The sequence below is a fragment of the Tursiops truncatus genome, chromosome 6 (assembly GCF_011762595.2).
Source record: "Tursiops truncatus isolate mTurTru1 chromosome 6, mTurTru1.mat.Y, whole genome shotgun sequence".
Classification (NCBI taxonomy): domain Eukaryota; kingdom Metazoa; phylum Chordata; class Mammalia; order Artiodactyla; family Delphinidae; genus Tursiops; species Tursiops truncatus.
This window is the reverse complement of record NC_047039.1, coordinates 67,148,279-67,174,365: the sequence shown is the minus strand read 5'-3', so window position 1 is coordinate 67,174,365 and position 26,087 is coordinate 67,148,279. Positions and strand designations below refer to the sequence as shown.

Below are 26,087 nucleotides of genomic sequence, written 5' to 3'. Positions count from 1 at the left end.
TTGTTATTTTGTAAACTATTGATAATCCAGAAGAACCAACCCTTATATTTTGTGCTTCAAGTGATATTGCTTTGTGTTTTCCCCAATGAGTACATTCTTATGAAGAGGCAGCCCTGCCAAGTTATGGGCACTGAGGAAATTACCAAGTGATGTTTTATGAAAAGTGGGGTGAGACCCTACTATGCCTCTCACCAACCAGCTGTCCCCTGCCCAACCAACAACCAACAACTACCACCCCAAGCTGTGGCTGCTCTAGAAGTCTGGCTTGATTCTAGGACACTAGGGCTCGAAGACCTAACTCAAGGATCTGGGCCCCTCTGGAAATGCTGTTTTAGGGAAGGAGCAAAAAGGGGCAGAGGCAGATTCTCCTGAGGCCTAGATTTGAAATGAGATCCCGCCTGAGTCATCTAGCCTAAAACTAGCTTGTTAGTAAGTTAACAACTCCAGAGACATTATTTACCATTAAATTTCTCTCCCAGTTTGGGATAGAATAGCCAGAATTGGTAGGAAACCTGTTATAATGAAATGTCTTTGACGACTTTTTTTTGGAAGATAGAAAGGTAGGTAGGTAGGTAGATAGATAGATAGATAGACAGATAGAAAGAGGTATATGATAGAGATAATATGTGACAGATAGATATAGATATATATGGTTCTATCTATCTATCTATCTAATTAGTCATTTTCTTGGCCCATGAGAGAAGAGAGGGAAATGTGGGGATCTCTTCAGCAAGTAACATGAGCTATGTTGAGTGACACATTGGCATTGGTTTCAATTCCCTTTTAAAAAGAAAAGTTAAGTACATTAGCCTCTGAAAAAGTACTTCTTTTAGGTCAGAAGTAGCTAATTACCTGAGAATAAGACATGTATCTCTAGAAATCAGAAAAAAAAATGTTTTTAAAGGGAGGGAGGGAGGAATCCAGTACTTATTCAGCCTTGGAAGACATAATTATTGTTATAATTAGTATAACAAAAACAAACATTTCTTGAGGATTTACTAAGTGCCAAGCATTGTTACAAGCACTTAACATGGATTAACTCATTTAACCCTTTAACCACTACAACAGTTATCTCGGCTGAAACAGAATAATGAAGGCTATGTCCTCCAGCAAAGGGAATGTTGATTTTAAGGACCCGTTTATCTGAGGGAGCAGTGAGACAAGGCATAGCTGGTACAGGGTGCTGTTTGATGCTTTGCATAGGTCTGAATATGCAGCTGGGTTGCCATCACATGTGTAAATTTATAAATTGGGAGATTGGTCTGCTTTAATAAAATGTGAATCCAACCATTGGGTTGTAGAAATTTCAAAGATTTTATTTTTTGACAGGATGCCTGCCGTTTTTCTCTCTTGATTCCCGCTTGTTTTATTCATTTTGGGGTAGTTGCCAATTAGACCCAATTGGTAAGTATAATTAATGGACAACATGAATTTCCTCTTAAACCCCAACCAAGAAAATTAACCATAGAAATAATCATTTCCTTTACAAATTGCTAACACTGTCCCTCCCTGTGACTGCTGTTTATCTCTTCTAAGACATCCAACTACACCAGAGATTAATTACTCCCTATTATTTTTCATCTTAATAATACCACATAAGACAGAGAAGAGAGAAATGAGTGTTTATTGAGGTCCAAGTATATTCCAGGCACTGTGCTAGCATTTTCATATATACTGTCTCTTTCAATAGTCACAAAAACCCTTCAAAGTAGGAATTATTATCTTCCTTCTTTATAGTAGATGAAATGGCATCTCAGAGTAGTTAAGCCCTTGTTTTATATCCAGTTAGTGGTACAGACAGGTATAAACCTAGGCTGATAAGATTCCAAAACCCTTGCTCTTTTCACCCCACATAAGGAAGCATTATTTCATTCAAAAAGACACTCCGCTAAAATTTTGTTACCTTGGAGGGTTTGGGGGTCATTATTTCATTCAACAACTATTTGAACACAAACTCTGTGTCAGACATGGGTTGAGTATTGGTTCAGCTAGGAATAATCGTCAGCAGAACTTTGGGTGGAGGACAGTGGTTAGTGGCAAGATGGTAGAGGAATTCACAGGAACAAGAGGAGGAGGAAGTAGGACAGGGTGGTGGCATGGGCGGTAGGGGTGAAGACAAACAGAGGAGCTCCTGATCGTGTGCCCATGGCTACAGTCTTTCTTCATGTGACTCGTGGACTTCCCTTTGTCATCCTATGCCTGAGAATATATGAAGGAGGCTGGGAAGGCAAAGGGACGTTCAATTGTCATCACTGGCATCTTTTTGATCATTGCACCATCATCCAATGCATTGGGGTAACCATGACATGAAGTTTTCCATCATTGAGCTCATAACTGTTCCATGAGATAAATAACAACTCTGTAAGTTAAAGGTCATAGCAGAGCTTCATCCAGGGAGCCCTGGAAGTAAGAAACAGTGAATTTATATTCTCAGAGACTGACAGCCCTGGATTCAAATCAAGTGACCTGAAAAGGATGTTAAACTTCCTCTGGGCAGGTTACATGTATATCAGGAACATCTCATTGTCTTCCTTGGATGCTGTAACATGTTCAGCCTAATCATTCAGACTTTTTACTACTGGTAGAATCAACCAATCAAGTAGAAGACCATCCAAAATACAAATACCAAATTCATGATCAGTTAACTTTGTACTGTGATAATTTGCCATTTTCCAGATGCTCTCAACTGAATGTGTTGTTTGAAGTTTTTCTGCCTTTTAAAGAATTTTCCCTTCAAAGGATAGGTTGTGTGAAGAAGACAGTTACAGTTTAAACATCTGCCCTCTCTTCATTTTATAAAGTGGCTTGACAGAAGTTGGCTGTGACACTGAACTGTTTGCCACGCTTGTTAATGAAAAGTCACCTTGTCAATCAAGAAAATAACGGAGTCAAAAGAATAATATTGAAGGAGTAGAACAAATTTAATGAAACCTGTTTCTTGGTATTTGCCTGTCTTGTTTATCTGACTTATTTTCCAATTCAAGCTAGGAGCTGTCTCTTTTTTAGGAAGGAACCCCATTCCACATTGGAACTCTCTGTTCAGGGACTGGGACAGTTCCTGTAAACAAATGAGTCTGAAACAGGTAACTGTCCACCATTCTGATAAGACTTAGGTTCTTTTACACGTAGGGAAGAATGCTGAGATCTCCTTTCAGATTAGAAAGATTTGGGTTGCAAATGTTTGACTGGCATTTTGGTCTCAGTTGCTGGTCAGAACTAATAGGTCCTTCTGGTGGCAACTTTCTTGGTGGGACTCAGTCTCTTCCTTGTTTCACTAACTGGAAGACCTTCCATATCTTCTCATTTGTTGTTTTTCTAGCTTTCCTCTCCTTCCTAATGCCTGTGGACCTTATGTCCCACCCATTCCAAGCTACTTGCAGTTTCTCTTAAAGGACATGCCCTGTTCGATGTGTTTTTGTCCCATTTTGACATTTGCTGAAATTCCAACCTCTCCCAACTCTACTTATTGGCAAAAACCTACACTCTTAAGTCTAGCTTGAAAATCTTCTTTTTTCTGAAATACTACCAGAAACCATACACACACACACACACACACACACGTGATCCTCTTAGGCTCAGTTATTCACCACATAACCCTCGTTTCCACAGCACTCTGTATAAACCTGTGTTGTAGCATTGCCTCTTTGGTAGAGCGGTTGTCTGCCTGCACCTCCTCCCTCACCACCTGTAGATTGTGAGCTCCATGTGAGCAGAGCCTTAGTCATACTCACTTTTGTCATCCTGCAAATCTAGCACAGTGCCTGACACATGCAGGTAGGTAGGTGCTCAATAAATTTTTATTGTAAACATCAATACTTGGTTTTCTGGCCTTATTTTTAACTCTCGTTTCCAGCCTGATGTAAAAATGTAATAGAAGAGTTTAGAAACTAAAAGCTATATGGAAGGGACACATAATAAAACAATAATACATAGATTTAGGGAGGATAAATAAATAGGAACGTGTATAGGTAAAGACCATCATGCATACTTCCAACTGTCATGGGCATAAAAATGTTTATTCTGGAAATTTGACTGCATTTCTGTTGACTTGTGCTTGTTGTCAAATCATTTCTATCTTGTGGATTTAGAGAGTCTAGGATATACATTTTTGTAGCAGCCAATGCCATCATGGCTTCATTATTTCCATTTACACAGAAAAAGAAATAAGTATTGATTTTTCTGCACTTATCTAAAGTGATAAGTGCCCATGGCTGCTTTTCAGTCTACATTAGGATCAACCATTCAGTAGAAATGCATAGCTAACTTTAGAAAGTTAGACAAACATAAAATAGATGGGAAAACTTGTGCTGACTGAGAGCTTTTCTGCCATAATCAACAATTTTACAGTAGGATATATTTGGAGACGATAAGGTATCTCATTCTCTAGGGGTCTTTTAAAAAAGCAGGCTGAGATTTTACTTCACTGGAGATGGGTCAGGCCAGGGCAATTGTCATAGGGCCCTTCAAAGCCCCTTCCCAGGATTTAAAATAATTTGCCCATCCTTTGAAAATACTGTTTGGATCATTTCAAGCCATTTAAACTAGTGGAAGTAAGCCTGTATTTCATATAGGCTAGGAAAATGACTAGAAGTAGTGCTCCCAGAATGTCAGTAATAAAGTTGTCATAAGTTTTAACAGAATAAAAATCTTTTAACTTGAACCCTCAGCTTAAGATCATTAAGCCCTGAGAAATAGGAGAAAAATAGAGATGTTATGCCCTAATACTGGCCAAATAAGCATGCAGCTTTTTTTTTTTTGGCATCCATCACTGAAGCAACAAGCACTCTTACCCTTACTGAACAGGCTGTCCCTGTTCTGCAAGGAGGCCAGATTTCACAAGCCTCACAGAGTCCCACATGCCTGCAACCCTGCAGGCAAACACTCAAGTCCTAAATCCCAGGCAGAGGAATCAACAGTTCTTGTTGGCTAACGAGCCTTGACATCTCTGGGTCCACATGGGGTTCTGTGGGCAATTTCTGGTAGAATGAGGCAGGGTGGAAAAACAGGTGCACCTTTGCTAAAACAGAGGACTGAGGATTGAAGAGTCAGCTTTCCTGGTCATCAGAAAGATCTGAGCTGAACCCTTCCTCATTAGCAGCATTTCGTCCACCCAAAGGGAGAACACAGGAAGTGCATATTGACTCTGGTTAACATCAGAATTTATTATGAAATCATGGTGGAGTTTGGGGAGAAGTGGAAAGTTCATTACCCCCTGTATTTCCATTTTTCTATCCTGTTTTCTTGGTTTGAGTGGAGCAGGGTTTGTTTTGTTCCATTGATTTATTTATTTCCATTATTCAAGTAATAAGAACTGTTGTTATGAGTATGAATTATTGTTCATAAACTTAGGTATGTAGGAAATGTCACATAGTAACAATTTTCCTTAATTCAAATAAATCCAATTCCAAGCCCCCTTTCCATCTAGTTTTGGTAAATTCAATCTTTATCTATTAGGTGTCTCCCACCCTCTCCCTCTCTCTCTCTCTCTCTTTCTCCCTTCCTCCCCCTCCCTCCTTCCCTCTCCCTCCCTGTCTCTGTCATTCTTCTTCTCTCCGTCTTCCTCTCCTCTCTCCTCATATTCCTCTCTCTTCTCCCCTTGTCCTCTCCCCTTCTCTCCCCTCCCCTCCTCCCTCCTTCGCTCCCTCCCTCCCCCCTCTCTTCCTCTCTCTCTCTTTCTCTCTCCCCCCCCTTCCTCTCCTCTCCTCCCACCTCTCTCCCTCTTTCCTCTCCTCTCTTCTCTCCCCACCCCACTGTCCTCTCTCTCTCCCTACCCGCCTCTCTCATGCTTATGATGTACCTGGAAAACTGAATAAGAGCCTTTTAACCTCCCTCAGCCAAGGTGACCACAGATAAAAACAACTGCCCAAGCCTGCTTGGTCCCTCCAGAGTGGAAGGCTCTGGTGCTGCCTGGCCGAGTAAAGCCAGCGGTATCTTTACTGCAGCTGGCATCCCCGTGGCCAGGGCTCTGCAGCCCCGACTCAGCACCCCAAAGGCACTTCACAGCAGCCCCCTCAGACCAGATGGCTGTGCTAATCCCACCCTTAAGGAGCTTACATTTGAGTGGAAGGAGACAGAGAACAAACAAGTAAAATACATAGTGTATTGCATAGTGATAAGTGCTGGGGAGAGAGAAAAAGCAAAGAAGGCAGAAAGGCAAGTGCAGGGAAGGGGCTGCAATTTTCAGTAGAGTAGGGGGAGGACTCCCTGAAGAGGGGCCATCTGAGTCAAGACTTGGAGGAAATGAGGGAGCAAGTTGTTTGATGTTTTGGAGGAGACCATTTCCAGCAGAGGAAACAACATTAAAAAGGCTCTGAGGTGGGAATGTGGGCAGCATGTTTGAGGAGCATCAGGAGGCCTGTGTGACCACGTGGATGGAAGAGTAGGAGAGGAGTGCAGAGGAGGCCAGAGAGGAAACAAGGGCCAGGGCCAGGCAGGACTGTAAGGCCTCTGCCTTTCACATTCACTCTGTGGGAGGTGGGAGCTTGTGGAGTTCTGAGCAAAGGAATGAGTGGTCTTGTATGTTTCAATAGACTCTCTGTGCCTGCCGAGTTGAGAGTCGTCCAGATTGGGAGCAGGAATGAAAACAGAGTTGCCAGTCAAGAGAAAATGGCACTAATCCAGGCAAAAGCTGATGGTAACTAGACTAGGGGTGGTAGCAGTTGAGGTGAGAAGTAGTCAAATTTGAACTATGATACGAAGGTAGACCAGGCAAGATTTACCATCAAATTGGATATGGGGTATGGTTCCAGATTTTGGAGGCTGATCAGTAGAAGAATGGAGTTTCCATTTTCCAGTCTGGAGAAGACTGTGGGGATGGGGATGGCAGGGATGGGACAATGTCAGGAGCTTAGCTTTGGACATGTCAGATTTGAGAGGCCTCAGAGCACGCATGGAGACGTCGAGAGGGGCACGGTTATGTGAGACTGAAGTTCGGTGGAGATATTTGGCCTTGAATTATAAACATGGAAGTTGTCTGTGTGTCGACAGTATGTGAAACCATGTGAGTGGATGAGATCACCAAGGTAGTGTGTGAGGAGAGGACAGGACAGGAGAGAACCAAGAACTGAGCTTCGAGACAGTCCTTCTATCAGAGGAGAGACCAGCAAAGGAGATAAAGAAGGAGCAGCTAGTGAAGTGAGAGGGAAACCAGAGGAGAATGCTCTCTGGAAGCCAAACAAAGAACATTATTTCCAAGAGGAAGGAGTGGCCAACTGTGTCAAATGCTGTTGACAGGACAAGTAAGGAGAGACCCAGGAACTGCCCATCAGGGATGCTGCGAGTCTTTTCTGCCTGTCCCAGGAGTTGGATAATTTCCTCCCCATCTCATCCGCTTCCACCTCTCCCCATCAAATACACTTGTCTTTTTCCTCCTCCTCTTCAGGGCATCAGCGAGCTTAGTTCTTTAACAAAATCCATCATGAGAGCTTATCTTCAGGCCACCAGCGTAAACCTCCTGTGAGAAAAGACAGCCCAGTGGGCCTTTTGGAAATAAGGAGGAGAAAAAACAAATTTAAAATGAAATATGAATTAACTGATAATCAATGATCCCACTACACAGGAAGATATTATTGACTTCTAGGCAAAGTACCAAGTAGAGAGTAAATTAAATATACGTAATTTCCAGCAGTGCAGTGAAACCCCTGTTGAATTAGGATGAAGTGGTGGGCCATTGGTTTTTAAACGGTTGTAGGTGTTGAATTGCAAGAAGAGTGCATATCTTCTGGTGTGGGCAATAGTCAACCAATCACATGCAGCTAAAACAGGTGTCAGTGCTTGGCTGACACAGGTTTCCAGCTTGGTTGGTTTCTCATTGATCATAGGCATACTTGGGCTCAACATACTAACAGATGTTGCAATATATGATTCATATTTATCACATTAGTTAGACTCAAAGGTTGGCAAATTATGGCCTGTGGGCCAAATCCAGTGCATTATTTGTCTTTGTAAATAAAGCTTTATTGGAATATAGCCGTGTCCACGCTCCATCTTTCATGCACCGTCTCTGGCTGCTTTCATGCTACAGTGGCAGAGTTGAGAACTTGCAGCAGAGATCATCTAGCCTGCAAAGCTGAAGATATTTACTGTCTGGCCTCTTACAGAAAATGTTTGCTGACTCCTAGTCAGACTTCAATAGACTATTAGAAGTATAACAGGGACATTTCAGTCCTACTCCATGGGCTTTCATCTTAATTTATTCCAGGGGGCACATCTTAGATTTCACTTCTTTTCACAGGTGCAAAATCTCCACTCCCTACAGTTTTATGCTAGGGTGTTGGTTCTCAGAGTGTGGTCCGTGGACCAGCAACAATAGCATCATCCGGGAACTTGTTAGAAATGCACATTCTCAAGTCCCATTCTAGACCTACTGATCAGAAGGTCTGAGGGTGGGGCCCAGCAGTGTGTATTTTAGCTGATCCTCCAGGTGATTCTAGAGGATGCTAGGCTTGAGAGCCATCCCACTAGAGCACACACTGGTAAGAAGAGCTGAGAACTGGAAATGGGCATTTCCACACACCTCTCCTTGTGATAATTTTCAATGCACAAACTAGTTCTTTGCACGTTAGAATCAGGATTTTAAGAGCAGTCCTTAGAGTGCCACGCTCTTCCGTGTAACATTAGGATAACCCATTTACGAGAATGATAGTATTAGCACTGAGTATTGATGTCAAATGACTCTTGGTGGCAGCAGTAGGAATAACTCAAGTGGCTGTTTCACACCAACTCAACAGAGCAGGGTAATGAGGTTAACCACCCCCATGCCCCTGGGCCTTGACTGTCTCTGATTCTTCATCATGACACTCTAGTGTGCTTAAATGATAGAATGTAATGAGACATTTATTTATAAGAGAGAAAAGTAGAAGGCATTTATATCCAACTCCATCAAGGATATGCTAGAACTTTATGAGGAAAAACTTTAAATTGATCTTTTCCCCCTACAGAATTTATGCAGGTGCTGTTGTATTGTTGTTGCTGTTTTCCTTTGCTTAATGATCTAATCCTTCCCTGGAGCTTCATGCCTCTGTGTGGCTAGAAGAAGAAATATCTCTGATAACAAACAGCTGTGATTTATTTAGATGGAGCTAGAAACTGGATCTCAAGAATCAGAGAGGGGCAACAAGTGAGTCTTAGCCTTTTTAAGCCAGGAATAGGTGAACAAAGGAACAGTGAACAAACTCAGGCCCCTTTCTAAATATCCAGAATTGGCGTCTATTTTAAAAAATCTGCTAGAAACGAGTTTGAGACCCTAGAGTGATCATATGTACAGATTTGTCCAAAACTAAATAATTCTGGTTTATAGTGATCCTTGTCATCCCAGAGTAATTATTAATGATGACCTCTTCACTTGCAAGAATGTCCTGGTTTTTGTATGATAAATCACCTGGTCACCCTAGTGAGAGACAAGCCAGTGGAGTGCAGAGTGCAGGCTCTGAATTTCCTAATAGGTCTCTGAAACCCTGTTCAGACATGTGATTTACTCTCAGTGCCTCAATTTACTTAACTGTAAAATGGGGATGATAATATCTCTATCATAGGGTTGGTGAGCAGATTAAGTGAGCATATACAACTCGCCTGGCTGAGTGCCCAGCACCTGGTGGGTGCTTCGTAGCCGCTACTTCCCCTACAGGAATAAGAAACTGTCTTCAGTCAGTTGGCTGAGTGGATTTCACTACATGAAATCATTCACTGCAACCCAGAAATTCATAAGCCCCCTTGTTTGGGTTCCATTTTTAATAAGCTTTTTTTAAATCTGTGGCAATTGTTGTTTCCTTTTAAGGAGCTATAAAGACATTAAGAAAAAAACTGTCTTTCAGAAGAGGCCATATTTGCGTCTAAAAAATAAGATCACATTCACAAACTTGAACCAGAGGTTCAAGTTTGTTAGATGCTGCTGCAAAATGAATGCCAGAAACAGAAGTGACTGCACTGTAATTCATGGTGTTGGAGCTTGAGGAAGTCGAGTAAATTATAACTCACTCTTGACAGGACAAGATTCAAATTGACCAAGAGTTGAACACTGGCGTTAGGCAGATGGAGATCAAAATATCACTTTTATTAATGATGAAGTAGTTGAAGATAATGACTTATTGTGAGGGCCAAATGGGTTTGCCTGCTTACCTCAGCCCTCAGACAGCCAACCAGAGGAGAAATTTGGGTCTACAGAAACAGTTTTACTAATATTACTGACTGGCACTGGTCCATAGAGGAAAATGAAAAAGGATGCTAAATCCTCCTCACTGAGAGACTTTTAGTAGACTCGTCCTATCCAATCAAGAAACATGGACATTAGTCACCACCAACCAGGTTACTCAATTCTACATAGAGAGACAAGAGAAGGACAAGGGGCTAGATGTGTCACATTAATGGAGCCCTCCACATGGAAACTTGACACCAGAGGAAAGAAGGTTTCCCATGACATTGTCACCATATTTCTCACTGAGGATTTAGTAACAGTGAAAATTTGATCAGACTGGACACATTATCTTTTGGAAAAGATGCCAGATAATCAAATAAAAATATATCGCTTTTCCCAATTGCTGGTCAGAAATTGGATTAAATACCATTACCAGCTCCCAAATAATCAGTACCCTTCCTTTGTCTCATACATGATAATGGCAGTCAGTTATTTTAATAACTTTAATAACCTTTGTGATGAATGAAGGTCACTCCTGGCCTACAGCAAGTTAGCTGCTAAAACGTATCCATCACCTCAGAGAGAACAGAATTAGGTTTCTACTTCAGTCATATAGTTCCCTATTTATTTCAACTGGAGGAAATAATAGCTTTCACGGACATCCTTCCAGCAAGGGGAAGAGTGTAAACCTTTGTTCGCGTCTTTCTCCCCGGTGTCCAGGACACGTTGTCACTGCAGCTGGGTCCAATTCTGAGAAATAATAAGGCTTCAATTTAAAAGTACAAGACAGCTGAACTGTAATTGGCTATTCAAGTTCCTCAGAATCTGAGGAACTCTTGCAGACTTAATCCAGATGGACAAGGCAATGTGTGAGCACCCACCCAGGTCACTCAGCGTGTTCTTTTCTTGGTCTCTGACCACCACTAAGGCCAGTAGTGAAGGCCTGTAAAAGGATACCAGGGACCACTTAAATGGCTGTCATCTCCACTTTCAGCAGTTTGCATCAGTAGTATTGAGGTATGATACTTAGTCCCCTTATAACAACCCATCTATTCATGTCATTTCAGCTGTGCTAGTCCCAAGGTATAGACCCTAGGCATTGTACCTTCTAATTTTACTTCACAAGCATTTATTTGAACTACCTTCTAAGTATGAGGCACTATGGAAACCAGAATGTTGTCTGAGAGGGGTGTGGGTGTTTCTGTCCCAAAGAGTTTACAATGTAGTGGATGAAACTTTCATTAAAGCAAGGCAGAATTTAAAAACTGCCAAAGGATATGTAGAAAAATAAATAAATAATGGGACTACAAAGGAATGAATAATTAATACTGCCTGAGGGAGTTAGGAAGGGCCTCAGGAATTAGTAACATTTGAACTGGACTTTGCAGATTGAGTTAGGGTTTCTGAGGGGCTACAATAAATAGCACCTCTTTTCCTCATCCAAGTTCTAAACACTTTGAGAAATAAAAGAAGTAGTTGATGGAACTCAGAATATCATTTTTAGTTGGGGGACAAGTTAGCAGACATGGCTTTTAGACTGTTGACCAAGTGGGATTATTGACTCCCCAGAATTAGGCAGAATTCCACAGTAAGCCTTCATTCCCCATCCCACGACATACACCCGCAGGGACAGGGCCCTGGAGGATTTGGGAGATGTCAGGCTTCCTGCAGGCAGGAAGATGCCAAGAGAAAGAAGAGCGAGACTGAATGGGCAAATCCAGTTATTATTCTCAAATATACCAAGGAGTAAAAGCATAGAAAACCCAAGGATCTGCTTAGGAAAAATTCCTCCTCATGAAACCAAGAGTAGGGAAAGATACTCCTCTCTGAAAATTAGGATGGCTAAAGGGAAATTTAAAAATAGTCCTAGATGGAGGATAAGGAAGATAGTCTGGATGAGACTAGAATCAGAATGAACAGAAAGTTCTGGAGAGAGGGTTGAGGCTGTGAATAAAGGTTGGGTCCAGAACATGGGGAGCCTTGTCTGTCATGCAAAATTATTTGGGCTTTTATCTATAAGCAATGGGAACCCACTAAATATTGTTACAGAGAAGACTGTATTTACAGATGATAACTAGAATCAGTTAGGAAGCAATCTCAGTAGTCCACAGGAAAACCAGTGAGCACAGAAACTGGGCATTTGGCATCATTCCTGATTTCAGGAGAATTTAAATCAGATCTAAGTGCCCTGGATCTCAGGTCAGTTGATTAAGGGAAAATTGCTTATGTCATAAAACATTTGAAAATTTCTATAGAAATAATTACATTGTCATATAACCTATGAGCAATCAGGATATACTTGAGGTGATTCAGTATCCTGCCTTCCTTCTGTACCCCAGATTTTAGTGAGCTACATGTAGAACACTCTATGATATGCTGGGGATACAAAGATAAACCTACCTACAGAGAAAAGAGATGTCCAAACATGTAAATTAATGAGAGAAAACTTCAAGAGATATGTAAGGTACTATGAGAATTTTTTCCTTGATATCATAGTAGTTGATTGACAAATTTATAAAGTATATTCATTGGCATGGGCTTTTAAGAAAAGTAAATGCTATAAGAACACAGAAGTGAGAATAGTTAATTCTGCCTGGTGGGGGTGAAAGGGAGGGGCCTAAGGAAGACTTTGAGCCTGGGAACTGCAGGATGCATGTAAGTTCTCCAGAAAGAGTAAGTCAAAAAGAACATGCCTTAAAGAGGGAATAGAATTTTTCACATTTGGTGCAGGGAGAAGTAATTGCAGTCTCCTTCAAATGACGCAGAGATTTTTTTTTTTTAAATTATTTTGGAAGGGCAAATTAATATACAATTTTGCCATTACCAGCAACATTTCCCTCTCTCTTACCATTTACCTCTCCTACCCAGCCGTGCCCTGCACTGTGGGCTAGGTCTTTCCAAATCATAATTCCCCTGGCTGCTCTGCTGCTTACTAATTTTGCCAAGAAGCCAAAGGATCTTGTACGAGCTGTGGACCTAGATCCTGGCACATTTATAGGGGAGTGTGGGCAAGGAATTATAAAGTAAAATGAGTTAGAATCACTTTGATTACCTTACATTTGAGAAGGCAAGGATGCCTTTTGATGTGGGTTTTGAACAGAGCAGAAACTAAGAAGACTGTAGCTTTGTTTGGGCGAGTTTTCTTGTAGACTTAGATCAATTACATTAAAACATTCAGCCTGCAAACAATGGCCCCAAAGAAAAAAACGCTGGCTCTTTCCTTTTATGAGAGTAATACTTGCCTTACAGCCCATGCCATTGGCCGTTCCCTTTCTTTTGAAACGATTCACGTGGATAGTTGCTTGGATGTCCTAGAAACATATGGACGTTAATAGCAGAACATTTTAATCAGAGCTGTCTGGCCATGAGGGAATAACTGTTTTCCATTGATTAAGTCAAAAGCTAAGTTTGTTTACTCGCATGTAATATACTTGGAGTCAACTTATGAGTTTTGTTATTTGGGATTTACATCTTTGTCCAACCCACAGAATTCAAAAGACTTAAGCTCATTGAAGCACTGAGGAGAGGCCCCTTGGTAGAAGACATCTGGGGAGTGACAAAAAGATCACCTACCCCAAAGCAGAAAGTTTTAGTGTTTTGGATAGGAGATAAAGGAATTTGCCTTCCTAAGCATATTACTGGTCTGCATGAGAGAATATTCAAACTTTGGAAAAGTGTGTATCAAATTATTTATTTGTCAGAGCATACTTTTGGTTTAAATCCATAAAATGCATTTGTCGTCATGAATCATTTATACAGTTAAAATAGAAACCTTTTACAAACCTAATAAATATATATAAGAACCTTTATATTTGTTTAACCATATAGTTCTCAGTAAGTGCCAGACTCTGTTCTAAGTACTTGACAAATAACTCATTACTCAAAACAGTGCTATGAATTGTGTGCCAACTCTGTGTATTAGACACTGTGTAGAATTCTAAAATATATTGTTGGTTTATCAAGTCATATCAAGATGTATTTATGCCTTTCTAGGATGTGCATAGTTCCAGCTACCATGTTAGTAGTACAATGTCTAGACATGCTGTCAGAGTTTACAGTAGCAAGGAGGTACAATAGACTAGAGTGACCCATGCTGAGTTAGAAAGTAGGGGTCAACAGGAAGCAGCAGACAAATGAAGGTAGAGGCAGTCATGGAACTGGGAATCAGAGTCAGAGATCAGGACAGGACAGGTTCAGCCCAGTTCCAGCCAGGCAGCCCATGATCTAAAGAAACGAGTCATCATCTGAGTGAGACAGGTCCAGGCTTCCAGAGTATAGGGCAGAGATGGTCGTGGTGTTGCATGAAGAAGTGCTTCCAGAAAAGTCCACTGAAATCAAGGCAAAACCCCAGTCTTGGGGCCCACATTGCCAGTGGGGGAGCAAGCAAATGTCCCAGGCTGGCTGGCTTATAGAAGAGGGTGCCACTCTCCAGGAGCCAAGGGTATTCAGAGAGGATGGATTGTTCTCTCTGCTCTTGGGCTTAGAGCTCTCTGAAGACCATCTGAATCCCTTCTGCTGTCTGAGTGAAGTTCCTTGATCGACCACATGAGTGAGTCCTCCTCTCTTTGAGAGAAGCAGAGCAGCTCACCGTGACTGGTAACCAGGTTTCCCACATGAGCATCAGTTAAGCTCCAAAATCAAGGCCTGCCTGACACTGTGTAGATGGTAGGCTTACACCCAGTTTAGAACTGAATATTGCCTCTTAAAGCCCTACCTCAGGGCTTCCCTGGTGGTGCAGTGGCTAATGCAGGGGACACGGATTCGACTTCTGGTCCCAGAAGATCCCACATGCTGCGGAGCAACTAAGCCCATGCACCACAACTACTGAGCCTGCGCTCTAGAGCCCGTGTGCCACAACTACTGAGCCTGCGCACCTAGAGCCCGTGCTCCACAACAAGTGAAGCCACCACAATGAGAAGCCCGTGCACTGCAACGAAGAGTAGCTCCCGCTCACCTCAACTAGAGAAAAGCCCACGCACAACAACAAAGACCCAGTGCAGCCAAAAATACAATAAATTTAAAAGAAGAAAGGCCCTACCTCAAAAAAAAAAAAAAAAAAAAATCTCTGCTATCCTCCATTTTTCTCTTACAAAGAGCCCTCAACTACTGTCTTCCTGCGAGGGTCCTCAGGCTGAGAAAAGAGCATCTGAGGACTTTCCATGTTGTTAAGGACAGGTGAAGACATCCTTGGAGTCAGCAGAGGTGAGGCTGGGGAGGGGAATGTTTGGTGGCAATAAAGAGAAACTCACTCAAAATATATAAAGGAGTATTTTTGATAAAGAGAAATGTGTTTAGAGGAAGGTTTGCAAACTATGGCCCACCCTGTTTTCATATGGCTCATGGGCTAAGAATGTTTTTTTTTCATTTTTAAATGTTTGAAAATAAAAGAATAGTTTTGTGACATATGATAACTACATCAAATTCAAATTTCAGCCTCCATCTGAAAATTCCATTTTTCTCGTTAGTAAACCTGTAGTACAAAAAAAATGTATTCAGTTGTGTTTTGCAATTCGTCCATAAACATTCTGTATAATTTGTTTTCTCTCTTGTTATATAAGTACCTGCATGATGCCCTCTATTTTGCCCATTGTCCTACAAAGCCTAAAATATTTACTATATAGCCCCTTACAGAAAAAACTTTTCTACCTTTGATCTATAGGGGACTCTGTACGAACTACAGTCAAGTGACTGTATCTTGAACTGAAAAGTCACTAATAATCCAGGCAATAAATCCCGCTCTCTCTCCCACTCTCGCTCTCTCGCTCTCTCTCTCTCTCTCACCCCCAAACACACACACTCTTTCCCTCCCTCTCACTCGGGCCACGTGATCTCTCCTCTGTGATGCACTCAGTTCCCTTCTTTTCTTCCTGCACACAGACTTCTTTGCTTGTTTATTCACCCTGACATGGTCCCATCAGAGCCACCACTAATAGAGGCTTTACTCCCCAAATACTCATGCCCTCCTAGTCCCTCCCAGTTACTCACCTCAGGTTCAAGGTCTCCATTCAAAGTGCAGGAAGGCAAATCTGGCCCACTGCAGGTCTGGAATCTACCTCCATTCCAATCAGCTTTGAAAGATGCCAAGTAAGGCTGCCCTTCTGTGCTGCGGACAGTTCAGTTCTCTGATAGGCGAGTATGGATAGAGAGGACATGATGGGAGTTGCCAGTACACATGCCACAGTGACCTCTTTGGTTGGCTTTCAAGATTTTTACATTCAATCCACTCATCCACTCCCCCAGTTCTGGCCTTTGGCCTTCAATCGCTACATGGGAAAGCAAAGCAAGAAGGCAGTATCCAAAATTATAGTCCTCTGGTGGGGGCTGGTACTGAATTCCTAAGAAAATACCTGCAGCATTGATAATGCGAAAAATAGATTGGTTCAACAACAGAAAAAAATGCATTGGAAACAAACAGAAAAAAAGGGGATTGGCCATATTAATTCAGTAGATTTAACATTCTTAGTCCCCAGGGTAAGAAATGCTATGCACCATCTGTTTTCGGTCTTTTATCATTGTCTCAGAGAGATGTTTCCATGAATTCAAACTCTATATCTTCAACGTCTTGACAACCTCATATCTTCAGCCAAATTTACTGAGATTTTAACTGCCAAGATAAAATATACATGTATGTTTATTCTGGAATATTGGCACTAGCTTTAAATATGGAAAGATTGTGTATGGATGGGGTCTGTTAAGTTAAATATCGACAAGGGAGTTGCCATAGGGATTGGTGATGATAGGAAAAGACATTTAAGCAATTTGCATTATCTTTACCCCTGCCTAGTCCTCCAATGGGTTGGAAATTTATGCTTCAGGGAAAGACCCCAGTCCTTTTTCAAGGAATTGCTTCCCCACTAGAGAACCAAAAGTGTCTAAAAGTGAAGCATCTTGTTGCATGTGGTTTCCTTTTGACTGCTTAATAATTTGTGCAGTATTTTATACTTCCAAATGCTTTTCTAATCCATTTAGGGGCAGAGTTATAGTGGCAAAAAAAATGTAGTAAGGATATACATAATTGGTTTGAACTGGGATTGGCATTTACCAATTGAATACATCATCAGGATTTGCTAAAATGAATGGGTTTATTACCCATTTCCAAGTGGGATCAGGCACATTCCAGTAATAGTTCTGTTGTCTTGAATAGATAATGTATTCTATCTCTAAAACATGAAGGCAATATCTAAAACATCTGCTTCCATTGAAGACTGAAGAGACATTCTAGTTAAAATGAGATGGATTTTTTTTTCTTATGTCATTCCTTGATATTTTCTTGGGCTCACTCTGTTCCTTAGTAGCTCAAAGATTTCCAGTCACGTTTCTTTTTGCCAAAATAAAGCATATTAAAATATTGTCTTTCTATACAGTAATATTCTACAGTTGTACCTGAATATTCACGTTCTGGGAATCTTCCTAATTATAAGAAGCACCTTAAACTTAATAAATAAGAATAGTATCGAGTGTTGTCAGTTAAACATAGCTGATTACCAGCTTTATTTAATTTTCATAAATCCATCCCACAATTTGCAGACCATAGAAGAGATTCATTAAGGGGAGCAAGAACCTAATTCTCAAACTTTTGTGAAAAGCCGTGGTATTATGCAAACTTCAGCCACTATTTCTCAAGTAGAGAGTAAACTGGTGCCCATTAAAATGAGGCAAATAGCTTGACTGCTTCTTCTCCCATCACTACAGTAGTTGTTAATGCCCCCCAGGTCTGTATAAAGTTCTTTTTGTAAAATATAAGATCTTAAGGGGTTAGTGAGTTTTTATGGCCCCATTCTAGTCCAAATACAGGAGATGGTGACCAGTATATCTATTGGTCGAGTCAACCATTGAATCAAAGACCAGACTATTCAAATGAGAAATGGGATAAAGGGGACATGTTCAGTGCTTTTTTTTTTTTTTGCAGTACGCGGGCCTCTCACTGCTGTGGCCTCTCCCGTTGCGGACCACAGGCTTCGGATGTGCAGGCTCAGCGACCATGGCGCATGGGCCTAGCCGCTCCACGGCATGTGGGATCCTCCCGGACCGGGGCACAAACCCGTGTCACCTGCAACGGCAGGCGGACTCTCAACCACTGCGCCACCAAGGAAGCCCAGTGCTTTTTAATAATATACGCATTTTAATAATATAAATTTAAAATTTTGCAACATAAAATATATTGACAAATTCTCACTGTATGCACAGTTTGAAAGCATATGCATTCTCCAAACAAACTTCTAAATCATCAAGAATCACATAATCCCAGCACTGGTAAGGCCAGTGTGTTAACTGTGTTCATGTTATTGCTAAACAGCTTTAGCTGGTAAACAGAAATACCTACCCATCACTGACAGACTCATTCTCAAAGTGATTAAGATCTTCAAGAAGTCATCGCTCACGTAATGTTTGAAGCCTCCTTTCTAAATGACCTGTACTGTAACAATCACATGATCTGTGGCTTTGGTCATTAAGATTTAGCTAAATATCAATCTTCTATGCTCCATCTCCATGTAAATATAAACCGTTTTCCAACAGCAAAAAAATTATTCCTTAGGCCCACTGGCATTTTAGATCTTATATAGTGATGTTGACAGTAAACCAAAGGATTAATTTGGTTTGATCAAAATTCTATTTATCCGGGGCTTCCCTGGTGGCGCAGTGGTTGAGAGTCCGCCTGCTGTTGCAGGGGACACGGGTTCGTGTCCCGGTCCGGGAAGATCCCACATGCTGCGGAGCGGCTAGGCCCGTGAGCCATGGCCGCTAAGCCTGCGCGTCTGGAGCCTGTGCTCTGCAGCGGGAGAGGCCACAACAGTGAGAGACCCACGTACTGCAAAAAAAAAAAAATTCTATTTATCCAAGCATTTCACTACAATACACCAAATATTTTTACAAGTAACTGAACTGATCGTAGATTATAGTCTCATGTTGGCAGAAAGAGAGAGAAGAAAAAGGTCTTTCAGAATTTTAAGACATTCTTCTCTCCCTGCCACCTCCTTCTTTACACCACCCAACCCAATCTTTGTTTACGCCAATTTTGACAATATTTGAATTATTGGAAGCCCAGGCTTAACTGCATAGTGGTCATAACAAAATGGGACAAACGTGTAAGAGGTTATCTTCTGCAAAGAACCATTAACTGGGGTTCAATTTATAATTTGAAAGCCCGAGGTCAACCTGGAATCCTCTAGAATGTAGTTGCTAAGTCCGTTATTCAAGCTCACATTTTTGTAGGCTATAATGCTTCCAGTTCCAAAATTACAAAAACTAAAAAGTGTGGCAAACATCTTGCCTCTTCCTGAGTAAGCAACTCTGCGTTGCTCTAAAATTAAATTCTAATGGAAATCTCTAAGAAGTTTTTGGTTATAGTAGAAAATGAAAAATTATTGCAATCAAGGAATTAGCCTACTTTCCCCAAAACCAAAAGAACAACTATTGACCAAAAAGATCTCTGAGGGGCCTAGATAAAATGAGAACGTTTTGGTGATAATAGAAGTCATATTTTTTTAAAACTATAAATCTAAACTACTTTTTGTGAATGGTCAGTAGTTTCAGCTGAGCAAGGCTTACACTTGTGAGGCTCTTCAAAGGAATTTATGTTAAATTTTTTTGTGGGCATAAAGAAAATTGTAGTGGTCCTTATGAATCCAGCTGGATCTGCAGTGAATTCCCAAAATGTTTATTTCACTAATAAAGAATATACCATTCTTGTTTTTTAAAATGCTTTTTCTTTACTAATGATGTCATATGCTACAGATTTGTAAATTTGTGGTTTTCTCTAGAGATTTTTTTTAATATCCTACGTCTAAAATGTAATTTAGAAAAGAAAATGTGAACAGAAGGGATAAAGAAAAACAAGGAAGAGAGAAAGGAATGAAGGATGGGAGGAGAAATAACCTATAGACAGTGCTTCACCTTGGAAACTTTGGCCAGTCACTGTAACCGGCTAGTAATAATGTGATATAGTTTCCCTAGACATAGAGTTTTGTTTGAAAACCCATTCTAGAACCTGTCTCAGAGGCCTCAGTGGGCTTCATAAAAGAACACAAACTGATGCTTTTTGTATATATAGTGGTCCCTCAGTATCCTTGGGGGATTGGTTCCAGCCCCACCCCCACAGATACCAAAATTGCGGATGCTGAAGTCCCTTCTATAAAATGGTGCAGTATTTGCATTGTAGCCTACACACATCCTCCTGTACACTTTAAATCGTCTCTAGATTACTTACAATACTTAATACAACATAAATGCTATGTAAATAGTTGCCAGCACCCAGCAAATTCAAGTTTTGCTTTTTGGATCTTTCTGGAATTTTTTTCAAATATTTTCGCTTCGCAGCTGGTTGAATTTGTGGATGTGGAACCCACAGATACAGAGGGCCAACTGTATATCAGTGTTCTTAATTTAGGGTAGGGCTTTGTAAGGGTCCATTAGCAAGATTTTTATGAATAGGCTTCAGGGATCCGTGAACTTTTGAAATGCATAGAAACATTTTTGTGACTGTCCTTATGAGCATTTATTTTTCTGGGAAAAGGATCATTAGCTTTCATCAGATTCAGAAAAGTTTTCAAAGATTCTTGTCTCCAAAAAATAGGCTAAGAACCATTGCTTTAGGTCATTACTAATTATTTGATATCATTTTCTTTTCTCAGAAAAAAAGTAATATGTGTGATGGGTGTGTGTGTGTGTGTGTGTGTGTGTGTGTGTTGACAAAAAGGCTTAATGTTACCATATATCCATATATTGGCATGTTTAATTTACACAAAGCATATTTTTAGGCACGGCCTGATTCTCTACCACCTATAACTAAGAAAGTAAAAAATGCTTTTGTTTTAGGCTATAAGGGTTTTTCATTGTCTATGGAACAAATTTCCATATATTATCACTAAAGGAAATGGGAGAGAATTTGGAGGCATAGATATATTGGATATATTCAGTTTATGAAAAAATAGATGATATTTTGATACTTTACTCCAACCAGTTTTAGCTCTGGAATATATATCTGAATTAATGTAGTTCTTTTCATCATTTCAGTTAATTACAGCTTCATTCCAAATATAGGAAATCTGACCATCTAAATGCTTCTGTATTTCTAGAGGTTATAACAATTTGATTTATTGATAAATATAACTGACAGCTTATTGCTCTCAAATCTTCCTATGAAAATTGATCCTTTGCACCTGTGTTTCCTCTCAAAGAGAGGAGAGTTTTCCAGCCATCTTGCCTATTGTCTGGTAGACTCTGGATCACTGGAACATTCTAGAAGATCCATTCTATGACTTCTTCCTTCATGAGTGGGTCACAGTTGGTCTGTGAGTAGGAGTAAAGATCCACTGATAGAATCAGTGCTCAAGAATCAGAATTTGGCCAAGGCCTCTCTTAGAAGATCCTAGAAATAGTCTAAATGATATCCTTTGGTATAAAACAGTAGGTATAGCATATTGTTCCTTGACATGAAACAATATGAGAGCATGTGCTAAAGAAAAGCAAAGGGAAAAACTAAATAGCATAGTATTTTGGAAATACCTTGTAAAATCACTTTAAACATTTAAGTTTAAACTTTAAACATAAAATACTTTATAAAATAACTTTCAGTGTGCGTTGGAAAAGAGTCTCTTTTCCAAGGCACATTAGAACATAAATCCATATAGGGGTGGGTATTTTTTATGTCAGAAATTCTCCTCCAGAAGAAGTGTGCTGTATTAACATTTCAAGTTAGCCCTTAATCTTTAACGTGCCTTTCAACAGGAACTTACTTAATCCTCATAAACAATAGCAGTGGGAAAGTGTCTCTTTCATAGACACCCCAACAGAGCTTTAAAGTGGCCTTTTGTCTGAGTCATTAGAGCTTCTGGGTCAAAGGAGAACAGCATGACCTTTTACTTCCCTCTCCTTGGATTTGAAGGAGTAATTCTCAAAAACTCCCCATTCACAGAAAACTCTGATGGGGCTACAGGTCATCCCTCTCTCCCAGTTCCTTCTGGGGGAAAAAAAAAATTTGGCTTCTTGCCTTAATCAACAATTGTTATTTTCTTACATTTTTTAAATGTAGATTTAAAACAGCACTCTTTTTTTGTGTAACTGGCATTTTGGACCATTCTTTACAGATGAAAATCAAACCATGAAAAACACTGACTTATAAGAGATAAGGCCCTAGGAGACTGATGTACTTATACTTTAGAAGTAAAACAGGTCACACAAGTCTAATAAAATCTCTTACTAATGGAGCAAGAAATCAAACACCAAACTGTTATTTCTCATAGGGAAGCAGCTTCTAGATAAAAGATAAAACCATAACAGAAGGGGGAAGAGGAAGGAAGAACTGAGGTGATAAGGGCTTTTTTCAGTTCATATTTACAGAAGTGGTACAGAATCTTGACTCTATTTTTTAAGATAACTGCTTTGTGTACCTTATAAAACCCTTTCATTTTTATGGCACTGCCCAATTTCCTAACTATTCTGAGAAGATAGAGTGAGAAAATACAATGTGGTACCAAACTGAGCAAAAAAACGTATTCAATGAACGATGATACTTGAGATGTCACTTGAAAACTAATTTAATTTCTTTCTCATCATGTCTCTCATGGACATTTGTTTTTAATACTTCTCTTTGTTAGGTTGAACATACGTAAGTGTTGATGTTAGGGCAGTTTTTACTTGAAAACAGCAATGTCTATGGCTCAGCATAAGTAGCTGAAATCCCTTAATTCAACTGAATTCAGAAAATGTTTGCCCATCGTGTGCCTGGCACCTTCCTCAGTAGTGAAGGACACAATAATGGCAGAGGGCAGTTGCCATATCTCCTGAGTAATTTATTATAACTATTCTAGTGTTAAGAATCCATAATCAAGCTTATCACCTATGGTCAGAAATAGATAGACCCCTAATTTTGCCACTGGTTGATTCAACAAGTTAAAATATGCCCCCAGCTGATTTTGGTAGTCTTTAATAAAAAGAACCATTTAGGCATTTTCTTAGCACTGTGATGACTTCAGGGAGGTGGCATTTTTTTAACTTCCCATTTTTCATATAGGAAACTGACCCTTGGATCCATATGAGACTTGCTTAAGATCACATTTAGCTTCCAGTCTTTTGGCTGCTGGCCCAGCACTTCTTCTACTAACCAATTCCTTTCCCACCCTCCTCACTCTACGCCTCCCCTGTGAGGTATAGTCATCAGCTCTTTAAAACCCCGGCACCCTGGGAGTTGCGGGGAGAGGGCAGAGTCGAATGGACTCTCTAGTGGGAAAATTCTGCTAAAGGGTTTTCTGTACATTTTCGCTCCGTATGTTAGCCCTTCATATGTTGTTACCCTCCCCCATGCTCAGTAATTTTAGTTTGTGCTTTTTGTTTCTCTTTTTGTTTCTTTGGTTTGCTGGCTTTGTGTTCTTTTCTCTTTTTTTCCTTTTCTTTTCCTTTTTTAATGCAGGAATCGGTCAAGGCGTTCCAGTGGTGGCACTCATTGTGGAAGGAGGACCCAATGTGATCTCAATTGTCTTGGAATACCTTCGAGATACCCCTCCCGTGCCAGTTGTTGTCTGTGATGGGAGTGGACGGGCATCTGACATCCTGGCATTTGGGCATAAATATTCAGAAGAAGGCGGGTAGGTAATTTTCCAGGCCCCAGAGTTGACCTGTGAGTGTTAAGCTTGTGTTCCAAGCGTGGAAGAGAGGGTGTGAGTTGATTGATCATTTGGCATGGGAGGGAGGTGGGGAAGAGCAGGGAAACATATTCTACATGTCCTGTGAAGTGGGCAATTCCATGACAGCTCTACTAGTCCACACTGATGATACAGAGAACTAGGGGAATGGAGGGGTCATAGGATGTGGTCTCCTTTCTATTCTCTTCATTTTCCTTCTCTCTTGTCCTCCTCCCACTGAGGAGAAACAGGAATTGGGTTTTAACACATGAAGCACAGCTAACCTGGACCATACAGTACAGGTTAGTAACTCTAGAGAAGCTATAGGATGTGCAGCTTCCAGGCTTGACCTCCAAATACCACCTTCCCCAAGCTGCCATGTGTGTACAAATGCTAAATGTTTACAAAAGCATTTGGTGGCCTGTCGCATCAGATCCCTCTAGACTGGCTTGGAAAGTAGATTCTCTGTAATGGTAACCACTCTGTCCTGCGTAACCTGCTCTTGAGCCCCTCACGCACTGTCCTTGGTCTAGCAACCCCCTGATGCTGCTCTCAACAGTACAAAGTACCCAACCCCATGGAGGACTTCCTTTCATGGCCCTCCCCCCCAGGTCTGAGATCCACCTCAGTGAATCCTGAAGTGCAGGCACTCCTGCAGATGATTAGATCAAAGTAATTCATCTGAAGGTGTGAATGACTTTAAGGAAGAAAACTCAAGGGAGCAATTGAAGTTTTAAATAAGGAACTTCGTAACCTAACCAGTTCTCCTAACACACGCAAGTAGTGGGAGAAAGAAACCCCGAAGGAGTTGGGGGTCTTTTATTCATTCCTTTCATAAATATACAGTAAGTGTCTACTGGGTGCCAAGCACTAAGATATGAAAAAGAATAACAAGCTATTCCTACCCCAAAGAGTTCATAGCAAGTCTTGTAAGTAGACAAGCATATCATTATAATAATAGTAATAACAGGTGAGCTTGCCTACTCAGGCCACTCCCTCCTCCACCTCTCTCTCACCCAGCCTGACTTAAAATAGACTCGGCATGGCAGCTTAATACCCTCTCTGTCCCCAGTCCTCCTCTTGTCTTTGCCAGCAGCCCAGCACTCTGGGTGAGCCATTAAAACAGCACACTTCCCTGGTTAGTACATGAACTTAGACATGCGAAAGGAAGACAGTTGGAGACATAAGACTCTCAGCTTAACATTGCAAACATTGACCGTGACTTTAGGCCCTGTTAAAGCTTTTGATACTAAAAGAAAAAAAGCTAATTTTTGTACGCACCAAGTTGGAGTTTGCTTACTGGCAAATTCAATGAAGTTACTGTTATCTTCTTCTTTAATAGTGAATATCAGTCACATTTGCCTATGTGTCCGCATGTCTGTTACCAAAAAGAGTTCGAGATCCTCAACTATGCTTTGCTTTTAGCCATAGTTCTCATTGATTTAAATATAGCAATTGGTTCTTTATTCAGAAATAGGTTAGAGAATGTACACTGTTTTTAGCTTTGCTGCTTCTTTTCTTTTTAGTGCTTGCAATTATTTTGCTGTATCCCTAAAAAGTAGATACAAGTTTGCACTCAGAATGCACATTTCGTTTTCAGAAACCTCAGCATTTCAGGTTTCCAGGTCTATATACAATGAAAGTCTGGACCTAGTGCTTGTTTTTTGTCATTCTCTAGGGTTGGGTACCTTGAAAAATATTAAAATCTCTGATAAGTTGCTTTTCCTGATTCTGTTTTAATATAGGAGAAATGTTATACATTTTAGAGCTGGGTAAGACTCTATATATTATTTAACCTAGGGGAGAGATACACAGAGAAATTAAGTGCTTTCCCAAGTCCACACAGCCCATGATCCCAGGCCATTTCTGGTGTATTATAAAAATTCACTGAAATGTGTTTTGTGGTATGTGCCCTAGTGTTTCTCATATAGTACTTCAGTGATACTATCTTTTAAATATATAGGTATACTTAAGCTGCCTTCAGTTTCCTCTTTCTGTTATAATTTAATTTTTTTATTATTCTGTATATTCAAAAAAAGGTAAAAGCAATGCATTGCTGGTTGTAAACCAACATCCAAGCTGATGAACTCTACATCATGTAGATTCTTTTCTTTCTTACACCCAGACCATCATACTTCAACTCCAAAATTAAGAGTCAGAAATACCATGCCCTTTCATGCGTGTAACTAGTGTGAAGATAAAGAGTTAAGACATAATTTTATATCTTTGGAATTATTAAAATTAAAAGTTTAGTAATTTTCAGAAACATTTAGAAATGGTTATTAAGAATATAGAAGACTAAAAAGAGCATTATATTTGCCAGTCTAAATATATAT

General features: G+C 40.5%; 1 protein-coding gene across 1 annotated transcript in view; it reads left to right on the top strand.

The window, feature by feature from the left end:
• Positions 1 to 23,719, top strand: part of LOC117312634 (transient receptor potential cation channel subfamily M member 3-like) — a 74,707-nt gene extending 50,988 nt beyond the window's left edge. The window contains exons 5-6 of the mRNA XM_033858162.2: positions 1,330 to 1,404; positions 23,541 to 23,719. Of these exons, the coding sequence (XP_033714053.1) occupies positions 1,330 to 1,404; positions 23,541 to 23,719 (254 nt within the window). The remainder of the gene's footprint in view (positions 1 to 1,329; positions 1,405 to 23,540) is intronic.
• The last annotated feature ends 2,368 nt before the right edge of the window (positions 23,720 to 26,087 follow it).